General features: G+C 40.7%; 1 protein-coding gene across 1 annotated transcript in view; it reads left to right on the top strand.

The window, feature by feature from the left end:
- The window catches only part of CDH13 (cadherin 13), a 608253-nt gene that overhangs the window by 102610 nt on the left and 487847 nt on the right, over positions 1-17796 (top strand). The window contains exon 2 of the mRNA XM_065416779.1: positions 7868-8076. Within this exon, the coding sequence (XP_065272851.1) occupies positions 7868-8076 (209 nt within the window). The remainder of the gene's footprint in view (positions 1-7867; positions 8077-17796) is intronic.

The following is a 17796-nucleotide window of genomic DNA, read 5'->3' as shown; positions in this document are numbered from 1 at the left end:
GTATACAAAGAGAGAACAAAAAAATATGGTCTTTGCCCTAAGGAGTTTTACAATCTAATTTGATTAAACTTCGTAAGCACTAACTGAAAGTTACTCCTGTGAACCTTTTATTTTAAAGTTCAAGTGTGAGAGTTCCCTTTTAAGCAGGTTACTATTTATTTGATCTGTTAAATCCCTGCTATATAGTATGCATGTCTGTTATGTGAGAGCAGTTGCACTGAGTCTTTTGTTCTTATTTCTTGTAACATTCATCACGTGTCTCATCTGTCTGTTTTTATCACCCGTTTCATCACATATCAGCTGAACACCTAAACTTCAGATAAGGGCCAAATTCTCTTCTGCTGTAAATGGACTACTAGAGATTTGGTCCAATGACTAAATCATTCCTCCCATGCCAACCCAATCCCTCCAACAACCTTCTTTGACTAAAACGTGCACTATCCTGCAGACATACTTTGATTTTAGGTTATTCATAGGCATCTTTTTCACTTACTTGGACTTTTTTAAGGGCCAAATTAGAAGAAAAAATTGAGAAGAGTAGATTCTTCTAATTGCACGTTGACAGTAATCTGTTGCAAGCATGAGGGATGTCCCATTTCTAGGAAAATCCAATCTTATCGCTTGAAGTTTGACTGAAGTTGTAACGCAGATAACAACCAAACGGAAACCTCAGCCTGAGCTTTCCACCCAGGTATGGTTGTTCCTAAGACACTGTCTCATACCCAAGTTTGCTTTGTTCTTGAGAGAGAGAGAGAGAGAGAGAGAGAGACTGTAGCCCCTTTAATATCCTACCTGGATCTAGCTGAATCAGCCTTTGAGTATGACTCAGCAGGAATTGTGTGCCAGTTCAGTGTTTTCCTTTCTCTTTCTTAACTAAGGCCCAAATTCATGGACCTAATGTACAGCCAGCGTGGGACTATACAGCCTGGGCCAGGGAAAGGAATCCTTACCATAAAGCTGTGGAGCAGCTGCAGGACTCTTCCATGTAGACTGCATTAGCTAAAGTAGCTTGCCGTAGCCCAGTATCCCCTGATTGAAGGGTAGGACAGGAATGCCTGCACAATAGAATATCCTCTGTCCTGGGTCCCCTATGATATGAGCGTAGAACTGGTGGTGCAGAACTCTTGTGCAAGACCCAAAAACCAAATTCCCGCCCTTCCTTTGAACAGAGAAATCACAATGATTCTGGTGAAAAGCTGGATTTGCCCCCGAAATTCAGATTTACCACACTTATCTTCAACTCTCTTTACAGTTTTGCTCAACCTACTTCTCTATCACTGCTGGGCCCTTATATTCCTCCATATTGTGTTCACATGGCTCCCTTTGTCTCCTCCCATTCACTCTTGGTTTCACTCCTAAACACAATCAGACTCTCACTGCTCCTCTCGTCTCCTTCATATCCCTACCCAAAACGCTTTTGATTTCCTGCCCTCTTTCTTTGCCGCTGTCATCTTCACATCCTCTGGTTCCTGAGGTCGGAGAGCCAAATTCTGTGGTGGAACTGGGAATTCAGGGGATCGGTGTTTTGGGTGAAACATGGCAAGGAAGTAGCATTCCACTTTTCATACAGCCCTGTTTTTCCACCAGTTGGAAAAAGTGCCAGTTTCATAAAATCCAGAGAGATGGAGGAGCAGACTATGAAGGGGATTAAAATGACAGGTTCACACGCCAAGTGAATATAAAATATACACCCAAATATCTCTTCTGATTGCATGTGTCCAACCAGCATGAGCTCTTGGGTCTCTTTGCAATGCTCACAGATGTTGGCTATGCAGGAATCTAGAGATTGGCGAATGCTGAATAGCGCTGCTGGAGAAATGCACTACTAGAAAGTCTAAAACCTCTTTTTTTGAACCACCGGGAAGTGTAACTTCGTTTTTTAATGTATCCAACAGTGCTGTGCTTGGTGACGTTAGAGGTCTGAACTGTGATCTCTGTTTTCAAGAGAAAGCTTTCCTTATTTGTTGGGCTTTTTTAAAAAAAATTGTTACTAGGAGACTCCTCTCTTCTGACACACTTAACTTGCCAAAGTGGCAGCTGCCAAACTTTACCAGCTGTGACCTATTAATACACTAGTAAATCGCCTGAAGATTTTTATTATTGGAGGACTGCTTTTATGCAAAAGGATCCACTTATAATCTCTCCATCAGGATGGGATCTACATCATGCACCTGAATGAAGAATTTCAGCTTTTAATCCCCACACTTTGTGTATGTGGGGAGCTGCCTTTTTGCAAGCTGTGACAGTGCTATGAGATTTCTGTGTGGCTATTAAAATGCCTGTCCTATGTCATCGACAGGACCTGCATTCAGATGGTGCTTTTGGTACTAGGGCAGGCTGCTAATACAGAGCCTTACATAAGGATCTAACTGCGATTACATGAATCTTACCACCAGTGCTCCATGGTCTCAATTAACATACAGTGCTCTGAGAGCATTGGCTCTGATGTGTCATAGGGCCTTATTATTGTCAGGTTGTTTAAAACAGCACATCCCATGTTCAGTGTGTTTTCTCTGCTGCAGTGTAAGACTTGGTTGGCAGGGGCCTGCAGGATGAGGGGGGAAAAGGAGGAGTAGGGGGAGGCTGAAGAATTCATCTGGAGAGAGTGGGATGCCCAAGGACAAGAGGGGCCTTTTGTCTTATTTATGGTACCATTTTGGATTAACCTTTATTCAATGAAATAATGAACCTGCTGGACCCGATTCTGCTCTGTTATCCAACTGTCAGTCCAAGGTTACACTGAGGATAGTGATGCTAATTTGGAGTTGGATTTGGGCCAGTATATTTCATTTCTTTTTGATTTTCTGTCTCTTTTCTTTTCCTTCACCAATAAGTGGTATCCTTCTTTCCTCTAGCCGCTTTTCGTGTGTCTGATTTCTCCTCCTTTCTTCTGCCACCTCTATCTGCCTTCCTTTCCCAGTGGTGTTTTTTCTCTCCTTCCCTCATATTTTCATTTCTATCTTCCCCCTTAATGTATCTCTTCCCAAAATTTAGTCTCACCCCTTCCTTTCTTCCCTACCCCATCACTGTCCCTCTCTTTCTCTCCTCTCACTTGCAGTGGTGCTGGAACAGTTTTTATAGTGGTGGTGCTCAGAGCCATTGAACCAAACAGTAAACCCTGTAAATAATGGAAACCACTTCAAGCCAGGTGGTGCTGCAGCACCACTAATTCTAGCACCTATGCTCACTTGTGCAGTTTTTCCCATTTTGAGGCTCCACTTTCCATTCCCCCACCTATTCAACCCTGACTCCTCCATTTACTCATGCACATGGACACTTTTTACCCACTCCCTCATGGTGCTGCATCAGAGAAAACTAAGGCTGGAAGGGACCTCAAAGTCATCAAATCCAGCCTCTTGTGCTAAGGCTGGCCTGTAAACCTAGACCATCCCTGACTAGTGTTTGTCCAACCTGTTTTAAAAGCCTCCATGAAGGGGATTCCACAATCTCCTTTGGAAGACTATGCCAGCATTTAACAACCCATATAGTTAGAAAGCTTTTCCTAATATCGAACCTAAAATCTCCCTTCCTTCAGATTAAGACCATTACTACTTATTCTTCCTTCAGTGGACATGGAAAACAATTGATCATAGTTGTCTTTATTACAGCCTTTAACATATCTGAAGACTGTTAACCGGTCCCCCATCAGTTGTCTTTTCACAGAACTAAACATGCCCAGTTTTTTTAACCTTTCCTTACAGCTTCCCCCATCCACTAGGTAAGCAACCCTGTCAAAGAAGGAAATTAGGTTGGTTTAGTATGATTTGTTCTTGGCAAATCCATGCTTGCTATTCCTTATAACCGACCATCCTCTAAGTGCTTACAAATTGATTATTTAATAAGTTTGTTCCAGTATCTTTCTAGGTGTCAAAGTTAGGCTGACTGGCCTATAATTACCTGGTTTTTCTCCCCTTTTTAAAGATAGTCACTATGTTTGCTCTCTTCCAGTCTTATGGGACCTCACCCATACTCCAGGAGTTCTCAAAGATAATTATTACCGGTTCCAAGATTGCTTCAACCAATTCCTTAAGTATGATAGGATGAAATTCATCCGGACCTACCGACTTGAATACATCTAACTTGTCTAAATGTTCTTTAATCTGTTTTCTCTTTTTTGCTTCCCTCTTGTTGGTAACATTAATTGTGTTGAGTATTTGGTCACCATTAACCTTTATAGTAAAGGCTGGAGAAAAATAGGCATTAAATACCTGAGCATGCATTAGTTCTCCTTCACAGCTAAGTAAAGGACTTATGCTTTCCTTCATCTTTCTCTTGCTCCTAATGTATTTCTAGAGCCTCTTCATATTGCCTTTTATGTCCTTTGCTAGGTGTAACTCATTTTGTACCTTAGCAATTTCTGATTTTTTTCCAATATACCTGTGCTATTTGTACTCCTCCTTACCAATTAGTCTGTTTCCACTTTTTGTGGGATTGCTTTTTGATTTTTAGGTCATAAAAGATCTCCTGGTGGAGCCATGTTGGCTTCTTTCTAGTCTTCTGATCTTTCGCATCAGGATAGTTTGTAGTTGTGCCTTTAATATTGTCTCCTTGAGAAACTGCTAGTTCTCCTGATCTCCTATTGCCCTTAGATTTTCTTCCCATGGAACCTTACATACAAGTTCTGAGTTTCTCTGAGTTTTGAAGTCCATTATCCTTATTCCGCTGCTCTCACTACTTCCTTTTTCATGATCACTTTCACCCACATTTCCTTCTACCTACATATTTGCTACCAGTTCTTCCCTGTTGGTCAGAATCAAATCTAAAATGGCTATCTGCCAGCCCTCCCAGTACACAGTGCTGGCTGAGAGGGTAGGGGCTGGTATTGTCCCCATTCCAAGCTGTGATTCCTTAATCAGTCTGGCTGCCTTAGTGCTTAGCCTGCCACATACTGTAACCAATTGCCCTTTGTAGCTGAGGTTCTGATCTGTCAGAGGTGCTTAGCACCTGCACTCCCATTGACATCAGTTGGAGTTGTGGGTACCATTGCTTCTGAAAATCAGCCTCTTAGTGTGCATTTTAGGCCACACCACAATGCATCACATGGTAACAAGCTTCACTCAAACTGAAGAATCAGCAAAGGGCCACAGATTTCCCATCTCTGCAATTTTCTGGTGGTGGGGTTCAAATGTAGTGGATTTCCAGGAGGAAATTTGACTAGGTCTACAGTCCCCTGCCAGCCCAGATCCCAGAACTGCAGTGCTGTGAATATAGGCTTAATCCACTAGTGTTGGTGGAGTACGGTTGTATGGGAAATTTACCTGCAGGTCTGTTATGCCAGTCAGTTGTAGATAGTCTCTGTAGTGTGTGTCCAGCCATGGTACAGTACAAGGTTATTCTGTATCTGAGACCACAGCTTTGGTTCCAGTATTGGTCAAGCTGTGATAGAATCTAGGAATTTCTTGACTATAGAAACAACAACTGCACCTAACAAGATAATCCCAACAGTGGTTTTAACCAATTAACCATTTTGAAGCTGCTTTATTTTTAATAAGTCTAATGCCTTTGATCTCCTATAATTTCTGGGTGCCTGTCCGTATCCATAAAGCACAACAGTTTTTAAAGATCCACTACAGAAGGGAAAACAAGATCAAAACAGCAAGCAGCCCACAATGAACTTAAAAGAAGTTTAGCTTAATAAGCAGTCTGGGAGTCTAGGATGGATCTCTTTTAGAAAAAAACAACACTCCAAACACATGCAATCCATCTTTCTCAAATGGAGAAACCTAAAAGATTTATGGCGCAACTACAAGTTTGTGGTGAAGACTTCTTAATCACATGGTTTATTATGAGGCCTAAAGCTGACATGATGTAACTGAGATTCCATTTTAATGAAGTGTGTAATTACTGCAGGCAATGGTATTCACAGTATTTAAAGACTAGGAGCACTTGCTAAATCTCCAAGGTCTTTAGGGGCAAAACTGTCTATAGTATAAATCTATAATGGTTAAGGAGACTAACACAGCTCAAGAAAAAGTCCAGGGCATGTAGAATGGTTATGTGATCTGAATTAACTCAAGTTACTCATCATTTACCAAATGTCACACACAAAATCTAGCACATATTTTCACTGTATTGTGAAATAAGAAAGGTAAAAGAAATGGGGATAGATACTTGTATTACCCCATAACTTATCAACTTGCAGTAGCTTGCTGGTTGTGCACTTGAAATTAATGTAATTCATCACAGTATCTTTCTTAATCACCATCAATCTCTTGTTTCCTTTTTGTATGTTTTTTTTTTGAGAGATCTCTTTAAAGAACAATTGTGTTGTAGCGAATTGTTGGTAAAGATGATAGTATATTAAAAATAAAGTACTGAAGATGCAGAGCAATAGCAAGTATGCAGAACATGTGTATCTGAGCAACACTGTCTACTCTCACAAGGCTTAAAACAGTTTCTTGGTAGCATAAACAGTTTCTATCTATGGATATCTAGGGGCCTGTCCCCAGCTGGTGTGCTCTCAATGGGTCTATGACAATTTATACTAGGGCTGAGGATCGATGGCACTATGATAATTTTCACCAGGGTGAGCATCTGCCCAATAGTTTTATTAATGGTGGAAGTCTGACAAACACAAAGAACTATATTGCTCCATTGATGGTTGCCGTTAAATACAATGCCCACACCGTGTTAACTGGGATCCTGTATTTGGGTGATAGCTGTGTTTTAAATGGTGGCTAATATATATAACTACCGTACTCACTTATAATTCTATATAACCTAAAATAGTCACCTTCATAGATCATCCTTTATAAAAGGATCTCAAATCAATAAATAAGATAAACCATTCTGCAAACAAAAAATCCATACTACTCACAATTACAGTATTTTGAATTACATGTCACACTGTTACAATTATGGGGAAGTTTTTTTTTAAAAACAAAAAGAGCAGGTAGGTGTTCTCTTCCCATAGACAGCCAACTTCCATTGATTTGTCAATCTTCTATTTACAACTTTAAACAATAAGGAGGGATAGTTTTAATGTGGAATTCATACATTTAGCCAGATGTCTTGATAGTGACGTAAACTATAGTATTCTTTCTGCCACACTTTTCTATCATATAACATTTTTACAATAGAATATGACGCAGGATATTTTAAAAACAACCAATTCCAGTCATGAAGGCAACATACTGGTTACCTTTAACTGTTTTGTTAGCCTTAAAGACTCTAGAGGTCCAGTAACATGAACAAGTCCATGATAAGTACTCTGTAGATCAGGGGTCGGCAACCTTTCAGAAGTGGTGTGCCGAGTCTTCATTTATTCACTGTAATTTAAGGTTTCACGTGCCAGTAATACATTTTAACGTTTTTAGAAGGTCTCTTTCTCTAAGTCTATAATATATAACTAAACTATTGTTGTATGTAAAGTAAATAAGGTTTTTAAAATGTTTAAGAAGCTTCATTTAAAATTAAATTAAAATGCAGAGTCCCCTGGACTGGTGGCCAGGACCCGGGCAGTATGAGTGCCACTGAAAATCAGCTCGCGTGCCGCCTTCGGCACGCGTGCCATAGGTTGCCTACCCCTGCTGTAGATACTACCTAATATATGCAATTAGGTATGTATTTGCTGTTTGTGTGATCTTGATTTGAGTGATTTCAGTGTCCAAGACTGAAATTATTAATTCATGTCTTAGCTACCCAATTTGCCTGGTCAAAATCTTGCATCCCTCCAAAACTGCACATGCACAAGCTTGTCCACGAAGTTATGCAAACAAAGAGCTTGATTGGAGACCACTTTGAAAATGTGCTCCATAGTTTGGAACAAGTTGTGTTTGATATCTGTGGAGAAGCAAATCATGTATAAATGTTTGAAGCTTGTGTGTGTAGACCAATACTTACGCTCTTGTTGTTTCTTCTTTTCCAGTGGTGTTTGATGACTGCGAGGGGAATGACAAGTTGAACTTTGAAGTTTCTAACCCAGACTTTAAGGTGGAACCCAATGGATCTTTAGTTGCACTGAAAAATATAACTGAAGCTGGCCGAGCTTTGTTCATCCATGCTCGGTCTGCCCAGGCTGAAGATATGGCAGAAGTTCTAATTGTCGGAGGGAAAGACCATCATGGCTCTTTAAAGGTAATAAAAGACCAAAGTTCACAAGAGAATGTCAAGGAGGGTTGTTCTAACATCTTAAACACTAGACAGCGTTACCTCTTTAAAAGAGAGATGTCATCAGACATAAGAACAGCCATATTGGGCCAGACCAGTGGTCCATCTAGCCCAGGATCCTGTCTTCTGACAGTGGCCAATGCCAGGTGCTTCAGAGGGAATGAACAGAACAGGCAATCATTGAGTGATCCATTCCCTGTCCTTCACTTCCAGCCTCTGGAAAGCAGAGGCTAGGGACACTCAGAGCATGGTGTTGCATGCCTGACCATCCTGGCTAATAGCCGGTAATTGACCCGTAATCCAAGTATTATTTTAATATTCTGAACTCTTGAAATCAGGGATGTTGTATGATACTGAGTCACTGCATATTTCCTAGGCACCAACAGAGAATTGATAATGCCAATGAAGGCCAGATAGTAACAAAAGAACCATTCTAACAAAACAGTCCTTCTGCAAGGACACAGATCAGCTTTGTTGAGGGTAGCTCATAAGAGGCCGAACTGTAATAACCTTACTAGTGCAAACCAATGAGACTGGACAACCACAGTATGGCCCTTACTGAGGATCTGAGAAGACTTACTGTAAAGATTTAATTTAGGTCCTACAAATCCTTAAGCTTCATTAGAAATCTAAGAGTGACCCGGGAATGAATTCCAGCCTATGGCTCTTTAATTTTTTAATATGGGTCTCCTGTGTCCTAGTGTACATCAGTGCCTATACCAATTATTACCCCACATTTTGCAGTGTCTCCTTTACATGCCAATGATTTTTGTTCCACTTTGTCCATGGAATAGTGTGTCCTTCCTCTTTCACATAAAATTTCAATGTAATCCTAAAATGATGGGGTGGAGGGCGGGGGAATTGATTGAAATGTTTACTCCATACACAACAAAATAACAAAAGAAAAACTGATGTAGCCTTCATTTCGGTGCCTTGGCATTCAGCAAGTAGGCAGGCATGACAGTGACTTACAAGATAATTAAGCCTGGTACCTTTACAGACCTATAATTTAAAGGAACTCAAAGAAGCCATAATAAGGAGTGTTAGAAAGAGTGACTGATCCAATGTCTTATTTCAGTATTTAGGCTTTTGGCTGGGAGCACTTTCATTATATTTCCGGCAATAGCTATAGTAGTTTAACTTAAATCTTCCTTTAAAAAAAAAAAAGGGTTAGCTGTAGGGCTAACAAAGGCTGAACAAACTTTTAAAAGTCAATGGCCGAGGGAAAGGTTTTGATTTGCATTTTAAGCTGTATTGAATGTGAATATAGATTGCCGGGGAAAACAAATAGCATCAGAAAGTTATAATAGCATGAGTAGAGGTGGTTGGAACATTTTCAACTAAATGAAATGTTGTCAAAGCCTTTCCGTTTCAACCAAGGATACGTCTACACGGCAAGCAGAAGCCTGTGGCAATGAGTCTCGCAGCCCAGGTGTACAGACTCAGGCTTGCGCTACAATTGCTGTGTACACATTTGGGCTCAGGCTTCAGAGCCTGAGCTCCGGCCAAAGCCCAAACATTTACACAGCTATTTTTAGTGCTGTAGCACAAGCTCGGCAGCCTGAATCTGTAGACCCAGGTTCTGAGATTCACTGCTGTGAGCGTCGGTTGCCGTGTAGACATACCCTAAGTCACCTCAAGAGCAAGAGTGATTCTCTCTCATACTCTTTAGCTGGCTAGTTAAGTTTTTGCTCTGCCTGATTCAGTGTGATGTGGGAGGAAAACTCTCTGGTCTGAAGCAGGGGCTTGAATCTGAATCTCCAGCATTGCAGAACAGGCTATAACACACACACACACTCTCTTCCATTTTTTGTGAAAACGTTCAAAACATTTTGTTCCAGTGTGGAACAAAAAACAAATGTCGAAACCTGGAAGTTTGCCATGAAATGCTGTTGTGCCCTTCAGTCAGCTCTTATTGTGAGATGAGGGATGGGCCCAGATCCAAACAGCCCTGAATGCTGCTGACAGATCTGGAGCCAATCGTCAGGGCCCAGTCCCTGTGTGAAAGTCTCTTATTCTTTGAGCTATATCCTGAAGTTCTTACTCAATTTTTATCCAGTCTTCCTGAATGAGGCAGCCCTTCCATTGTTTTCAATAGCAGTTTTCCTGTGAAAGGTATGACCTCAGGATCTGAACCACTATTTTTGTGAGAAACTGGAGATTGTTTTTCTTCTCAGAGAAGAGACTGCTGGCATGGGGTATCTGTGTGTGTGTTTGTGCCCTGCACTTAACTATACTATCAATGCACCTTAGTCCTCAACTGCTATTCTGGTGGTGAGCCTCTCTTCCTCAAAGACTCCCAAGTGTACTGATGAATGTTCAGGACAGGTTTAAAAGCCATCAACTTCACTCTATTCATAAATAAAGTTTGATCTGAACTCTGGCCCTGATCCTGGGCTCTGCTCTGGCCACTTTTCACTGCTCCAGTGGAAGAAAACCAGCCTAAATCTGGCAGATCCAACTGTTGGCTGATCTCCCCTGCACAGGGGGATCCTCAGAGGATGTAGAGCTACCTGTAGTGTCTCCTACACCTGCAGCCATCAACCTTTTTATAGCTGCTGGTATAGGGAACATGACTGGGAGAAAGGGCTATGACCAGTGTCCCCATTCAAAATGATAATCCTCACATGTAGTAAGGGCATTGGCAATTTGTGGCTGCTTAACCTTGTCTTGGGAAACTATCCTGGCGTAGAGCAACATCTGGATTTTATGACAGTGGAGAGAATCTTTCCAGCCCTCTATCTTGTGTTTATTGAGCATTTGCCAATGATGTCAGAGCATCAGTCCCAGAGCTGATGGATTAATCCAAGTCTTTCTAAGGAGGGTTCTATTTTTTTTTTAAGCAAACAGTTCAGTTATTGTTTGCCTATTTTAAGTCCAACACAGTCTGTTTTGTCTTTCTGTGTGTCAAATTCAAGTAAAATTTGAAGATTACATTGTCCTATCTGAAGTGATTTTATGATAAATTTGAACTTAATCCTTCATGCTACAATCTCCGTGTGTCAGCATGGAAACAGCAAAACTGCTCCATCTGTGTGTGAGATGAATCTTGGCGAAGACTAGCTCAGATTGGAACCTTCACATTTTAGTACAATTCTGTAGGGTTATGATAAGCATATGCTAGAGCAGTGCTTAGCATGCAGTACTTAGAGTTCCGTACCTTGTTTAATTAGAGGATAAGTAGTTATTAAATATTTCCCCACTGCCTGTGACTGTAGTTTCTCTTTTGAAAGCTTGTAACCTACATCTGTGAAATCCCATTGTTAATGGTTCTAATTACAAAATCTCAACACATTTAGAAAAGACTGACAACAATCGACTAATACAGTGACTGGCAGTCTAGGTAACCTTAGCTGTGAGCCTGAAGAGAGACGGACTAAACTATAAACCTTAGAAAGGGTGATTGCTCCCAGCCAGAGATGACTACTGGAAAGATTTAGAGGATGACTTTGGAGAGTACATAAATTTTTGGATTCTAGTGATCTAACTCCCATTGAAGCCTGTGGAAAGACTCCAACTGACTTCAGTGGGAGATGGATCAGGTCCTAAGTGATTCAATTAATGAGTGATTTAATTAAGTGATTCAGTTCATAGCTAAAACATCACCAGTGATTATAAAGATAATGCCTTCTTTCTTAGCGGTTCTGCTTGTTGTGTCTTTGAGACATATCTGCTTATTTTCCTATCAGGAAACATTTTTACTCTTGTTAGCTCTCCAGAGGAAACTGATTCATATTAGCAAGATGGATGCTACTCTGCCTCCAGCATAATCAAGAAGATTGCCAATTAGATGCTGATTAGACTTTTTATTGACTAGTAGAGGTGGAAGAAGCAAAAATTATATTTTGATTTTCAGATCTCAAGTTTCCTCTGAAACTTTCTTCAGAGGTTGTGTGTCTGTCTGTGTAATACATACATATATTTGCATATTATGGAGGGACAGGAGTTGTAACCAGATTCCATTCTAAGTCCTGTTGTTAGCATCTCCCCCATAATTATGACTAGTAACATTGGTTTCTGTCTGTTTTAGGGTGTTCTACAGCAGTGGCTCTCAACCTTTCCAGACTACTGTATCCCTTTCAGGAGTCTGATTTGTCTTGCATACCCCTAAGTTTCACCTCACTTAAAAACTACTTGCTTAGAAAATCAGTCCTAGAAATACAAAAGTGTCATAGCACACATAGGCACCGACTTCCCCTCTGCCCGGTGGGGGCTCCACCCTCCCCCCCGACCTCTGGCCTCACCCGTGCACCACCTCTTCCTGCCCCTGCACCACCCTCATCCCTTCCCCAAACTTCCTGCCTTTTCCCACCCCAGCCCCGCCCCCTTCCTGCCCCCATTCCATCCCCTTCCCCCAAGTCCCCGCCCCTGCCCTGCCTCTTCTCTGCCTCCTCCCCTAAGCGTGCCGTGTCCCCACTCCTCCCCCTCCCTCCTGGAAAGTCCTAAGCGACACCAAACAGCTGTTAGGCGGCAGGGGAGGGGGGCCGGAAGCACTGAGAGGGAAGGGGAGGAGTGGGGACACGGTGCGCTCGGGAGAGGAGGAGGCGAGGTGGGGAGCTTGGCTGCTGGTTGGGGCAGAGCACCTGCTAATTTTTCCCGTGGGTGCTCCGGGGCTTGAGCACCCATGGAGTCAGCACCTATGATAGCACGCTATTACTGAAAAATTGCTGACTTTCTCATTTTTACCATATAATTATAAAATAAGTCAACTGGAATATAAATATTGTACTTACATTTCAGTATATAGAGCAGTATAAACAAGTCACTGTATGAAATTTTAGTTTGTACTGACTTTGCTAGTGCTTTTTATGCAGCCTGTTGTCAAAGTAGGCAAATATCTAGGAGAGTCGTTGTACCCTCTGGAAGACCTCTGTGTACCCCCAGGGGTATGTGTACCTCTGGTTGAGAACCACTGTTCTATAGCATCCATTGCTGTGGTATCTAAGCATTTTCCAGGTACACTAAGTTTGAATGGCAGGGTGTATTAAGTTTTTGTGGCTCCCTGTTGGGGGCCCTGCAGTCCTCCTACATCCCACCACAAGAAGCAGCAAGCTGAGAGGAAAAGAACAGTGAAGGTGGGTCCTCCAGTCTTGCCTAAAGGAGTCTCTCTGGAGCGGCAGTTTTGGAAACCACCAAGTCTGGGTTCTCCTAGGAAGGAAGGGGCTAGCAACAGCCAATTAAAGACCCTTCTGGCCCAGATAAAAGGAGCTGCATGGCATTAGCAGGTCAGTTCCTGACTGGGATTAGATGGGGCCTGGGGAAAACTGCCCCACTTGCCCCCTCCTCTGGGCGGCCCTGATAGAGGGTCCCTGGGTTGGCCTGGGTTCCCCTATTGGTAAAATGGCATAAAACCCCAAAGGGAACAGGGCTTCTTTGGGATTCCTAACAAATGGCTAAATTTAAAGGGCCCTGCGCTATGGCTGAAGACTTAAGCAGGGGCAGATAGACTGTTTGTTTATTTACTTCACTCTTTAATAGTCCAGAAAGGGTTCATTTGGACTTTGTGTCTTGGCTGGAGGGCCAAACCTCTGAAGACCCGCGAAGGCTGGCTGTCAGCCTGCAGTGGGCATTTGGGGGTCAGAAAAGGACTGTGATGTACCACACCCCACCACTTGGAGGTGCTTAAAAATGAATACCCCTTTACACCCTTCAGGCAGAGGGCTGAGGAGCTGGGAACCTGAGCAGCCAAGAAGTTGGTAGCCTGCTACGTACAGTATAGAGAGAATATAATGATCATTCTACTACTTCACCATTGAAATTAAGGTTTTCCCTTATCTCAAAAGTTGGAAATCTGTGGTTTGTAACTAAAGGATTAGGGTTCTAGTCTCCGCTCTGCAGGTTTGTGTGGTTTATCTTGCAATTATGTTTCCGTGTAGCACTGGTCTCATTACCCAATGGGCACCTGGCTGTTTTTTGCCCCACCTGTAAACTATGAAAAACATTGGTCAAGGATTTTTTTGGGTAACTGGTATTAACAATTACCCTGACTGTGGAGCAATGCAGATCCATTATATGCTTTGTATTCACCTTCCCATGTAACTTTGAGGAGGGAAAGTATTTTTGTGATTACTCCAGGGTTCCCTAGAATTTCTTTTGAAAGCAAAAACAGACTTACTGGTATTTACAAAATTCCGCTGTATTGCTGGACATAGTAGTAGATGTGATCTTTGACCTAGAAGATCAAAAGCCCACTTAAGTCAATGAAAAGACTCCTCAGTTCTTTATGAAATCTCCATTGCACAATGGGCATTATGCGAAGTCTGCATGCTTTTCAAAATCTATCCATCATGGAGAAGTGGAGGAAAAATGGGACCCCTTGTTGAGCATTATGCATAAGCTCTGTAAGGCAGCACAAGGAATGGGAACCCAGGGAAGTTGTGGCACTCCGAAATTTTTAAGAACAAGGAAATTCAAAGGGTTCTCTGGACCATATGGAGCTCATGAGTTTTACAGGCAATTCAAAGGGTTCTCTGGACCATATGGAGCTCATGAGTTTTACAGGCAAGTGGTATTGTGGATCAGTCAGGTCCTGAGTATTAGTGATAACTAAATAGTAGTTGGGAATAAATACATTGCTTCTAAACTCAACATTGCAGGAGTATAGCTGGAAACACTGTAGAAAGTGATGCACTACCCTATATAATTTAAAAACAGAAACAAATAGACAAAAAAACCCCCATAATATAGCAAGGAATGTCATTCTTTAAAAAAGACCACATTGTCTCATTCAATCCATGGCATCTGATAAAAGTAGTATACGGCTCGATAGCATTCATCTCCATGTATTTTTGACAGGTTTCCGCATCCCATTTAGGACTTATGTCCTGCCCTCTGTTCCCATTTCCGTTGGTGTTGAGATTTGGCGCCATTGGCCATTTTGAATTTTTTAAAATTATTTTTTATGTTTGAATAGGGGGAATGTTCTGTGCTTGTGATTTGATACGTTTGGTTGATTGTTTTGAGAAAAAGGTTGAAAGAATAGAGTGTCAGAGCTTAAAGATTTTTTAAAAAAAAGAAAGCTTTGGTTAGGTTTAGAGGGGGAAAAAGGAAAGAATGTTTGGTTAGGTTTTGTAAGGAGAGATGATTTTAAAGGACTAGTTTTGAATGTTAAAGAATAACTTTTTAAAATAAATGTAAAAGGTTTATTAAATATAGTCAGGTTAAAAACACATGACAGAAAAAAGGGAATTTTATAAAGCGAAGACAGTTTAGTAAGCACATAGTAAAAAATATAAAGGTAGATTAATAGAAAAGCATTTTAAATATTAAATATAAGGGTAGGTTAAGAAAAGAGCATTTAAAAAAAGTTAAATAAAAGATAGGTTACAAGAGAGAACATGGCAAAAAGAGGGAAAAGAAAGCCCTTTGCAAAGGGCAAAGATAGGCAGCACATGGCTGAGTCAGAGAGAGAGAGAGAGATCTTATCCATGCGACTGTTCCTGGGGAAAGAGGGATCTCCGAAGGCTCACAACCACTCACGCTAGTTATCTCCACCTTTGGATTGGATCAATCAGATGCTGTTCTACAGCTGCATCATAGAATACATTTTCCTGAACCAATCCTAAGTGCCATCTCCCTCCCCTCCCCTCATTACCCAGCCTTCTCTTTAACTGCCTTATTCTTATCTTTAAAAAAAACAGACTCCAATCATCTTTCTCGCCATGTAGCACTTTTACATAGGTGCTTTAATAAAGGTTAAAACCATAAGCCCTTAATAACAATCAGTTTTAAAAAAAATTTCCCTTTTGATGAGGACATTTTGCTTTTGGTGAGGACACTTTAAAGCTGCAGCAAAAACCGTGTCTGTGAGCCAATGGATCAGAGATAAGAAGATTGCTTCTTCTCCCACTTTTTAACAAATAGAGGTGAAAGTTATATTAAGTCTTGTAAAGGAATAAACACTTTAAAAGACAAGCCTATTTGAAGAAACATCTCTTCATTTAGCACTTTTACATATGCGTTTCAATAAAAAATTAGCATGCATAAACCATCCCAGGGATAAAATCAAGGACAAACTGTTTATAAAAGTAATTTGTAGGGATGAGAAAAGTTTTCTCCCTATGTTTTAGACTAACACTGGTCATTTTTAGCTAGGACAATTTGAAGCAGCAAGCCTTTGCAGCAAAGCCACAGTTAGCAAAAACAGCATCTGTGAGATAGTGGATCAGAGAGAGCCTACCTAAAGAACACCCCACTCCTCGTCTTGCAAGTGTTAAAAGTATTGGGGGAAAGTCAAGGGGTGGGGTTTTCTTCAGATAGGCGATCTCTGAGCTTCATGCAGTCACAAAGCGATGGTTTTTATCTTTTACAATCAGTAAATGGAATAAAATACTTGTTATAACTATCGCAAAGTGTCTTTCAATGTAATCTCATCATTTTGTTGAAACTTGAACAGCGTTTAAAAAGTTAGGAAAGAAGTCTGTGTAAAAAAACAAGCAAACCTGAAGGGGTGACCCCTAGAGCATTGCTAAGGCAGACTATAATGCCTGGATCACTGGCTAGCCTAATTAGTCTTATGTGTTTTTAAAATGTAGAGAGCCACACCTCCAGCCTGTGATGTATTATTTTAATAAAATCTATGGACCCAAAACAAAAACAGGAGCTTGTATCTGTGTCTCAGCACACGGGTTACAAACATTTGAAAACAAAGACATTCTGATAATGCAACTGAAAAATTCATACTTAAATCTAAAAGTCCTAAGAAAATGAAAGCTTAATATGACTTTCACATGGATTTGTTAAAAAGTGGGGAGGAAAATAAACTTCTCTCTGATCCACTGGGTTACAGAATAAGGGGAATATAAACTAGCTGTTACTAAGGTTCTGTGGTTTTAACTCTGGGATGTTTCTGCATACTCTTTTTTTTTTTTTTTTTTTTTAATTAAAACACACCTGTAAAATGTTAAATAAAGAGATGTGTCTTCATATAGGCTTGTCTTTTAAAGTGTTTGTTCCTTTACAAAGGTTAATATAACTTTCACTTGTATTTGTTAAAAAGTGGGGGAAGAAGCATCCTTCTTATCTCTGATCTACTGGCTTACAAAGGCTGTTTTTGCTAACAGTGGCTTTGCTGCAAAAGTGTGCTGCTTCAAATTGTCCTCACTAAAAATGACCAGTGTTAGTCTAAAACCTAGGGGGAAAACTTTTTTATCACTATAAATTACTTTTATAAACAGTTTGTCTTTGATTTTAACCATGGGATGGTTTCTGCATGCTCATTTTTTTATTGAAACTCACATGTAAAAGTGTTAAATGGAGGGATGTTTCTTCAGATAGGCTTGTCTTTCAAAGGGGTCTTCTTTTCTAATCCACTAATTTAGAAAGGCCGCTTCAAATTGTCCTCACTAAAAAATAACCAATGTTAGCAAAAGCATAGGGAAAAACTTTTTTATAACTATAAATTACTTTGATAAACTGGTTGTCTGTGGTTTTAACCCTGGGGTGTTTCTGCATGCTCATTTTTTATTAAAACACCTATAAATAAAGGGCTGTTTCTTCAAATAGGCTTGTCTTTTCAAGTGATTATAAAATAGAGCTTTATTCCTTTACAAAACTTAATATAACTTTTACTTGCTTTTGTTCAAAAGTTTAAAAAGAAACAAACTTCTTATCTCTACGTTCTGGACATCTAACCGCCTTCTTTATCTCTAATTCACTGGCTAACAAAACTACTTTTGCTGCAGCTTC

The sequence above is a fragment of the Emys orbicularis genome, chromosome 14 (assembly GCF_028017835.1).
Source record: "Emys orbicularis isolate rEmyOrb1 chromosome 14, rEmyOrb1.hap1, whole genome shotgun sequence".
Lineage (NCBI taxonomy): Eukaryota > Metazoa > Chordata > Testudines > Emydidae > Emys > Emys orbicularis.
Note: the sequence above shows the minus strand (reverse complement) of the source record. Positions and strands in the feature narration are given on the sequence as shown.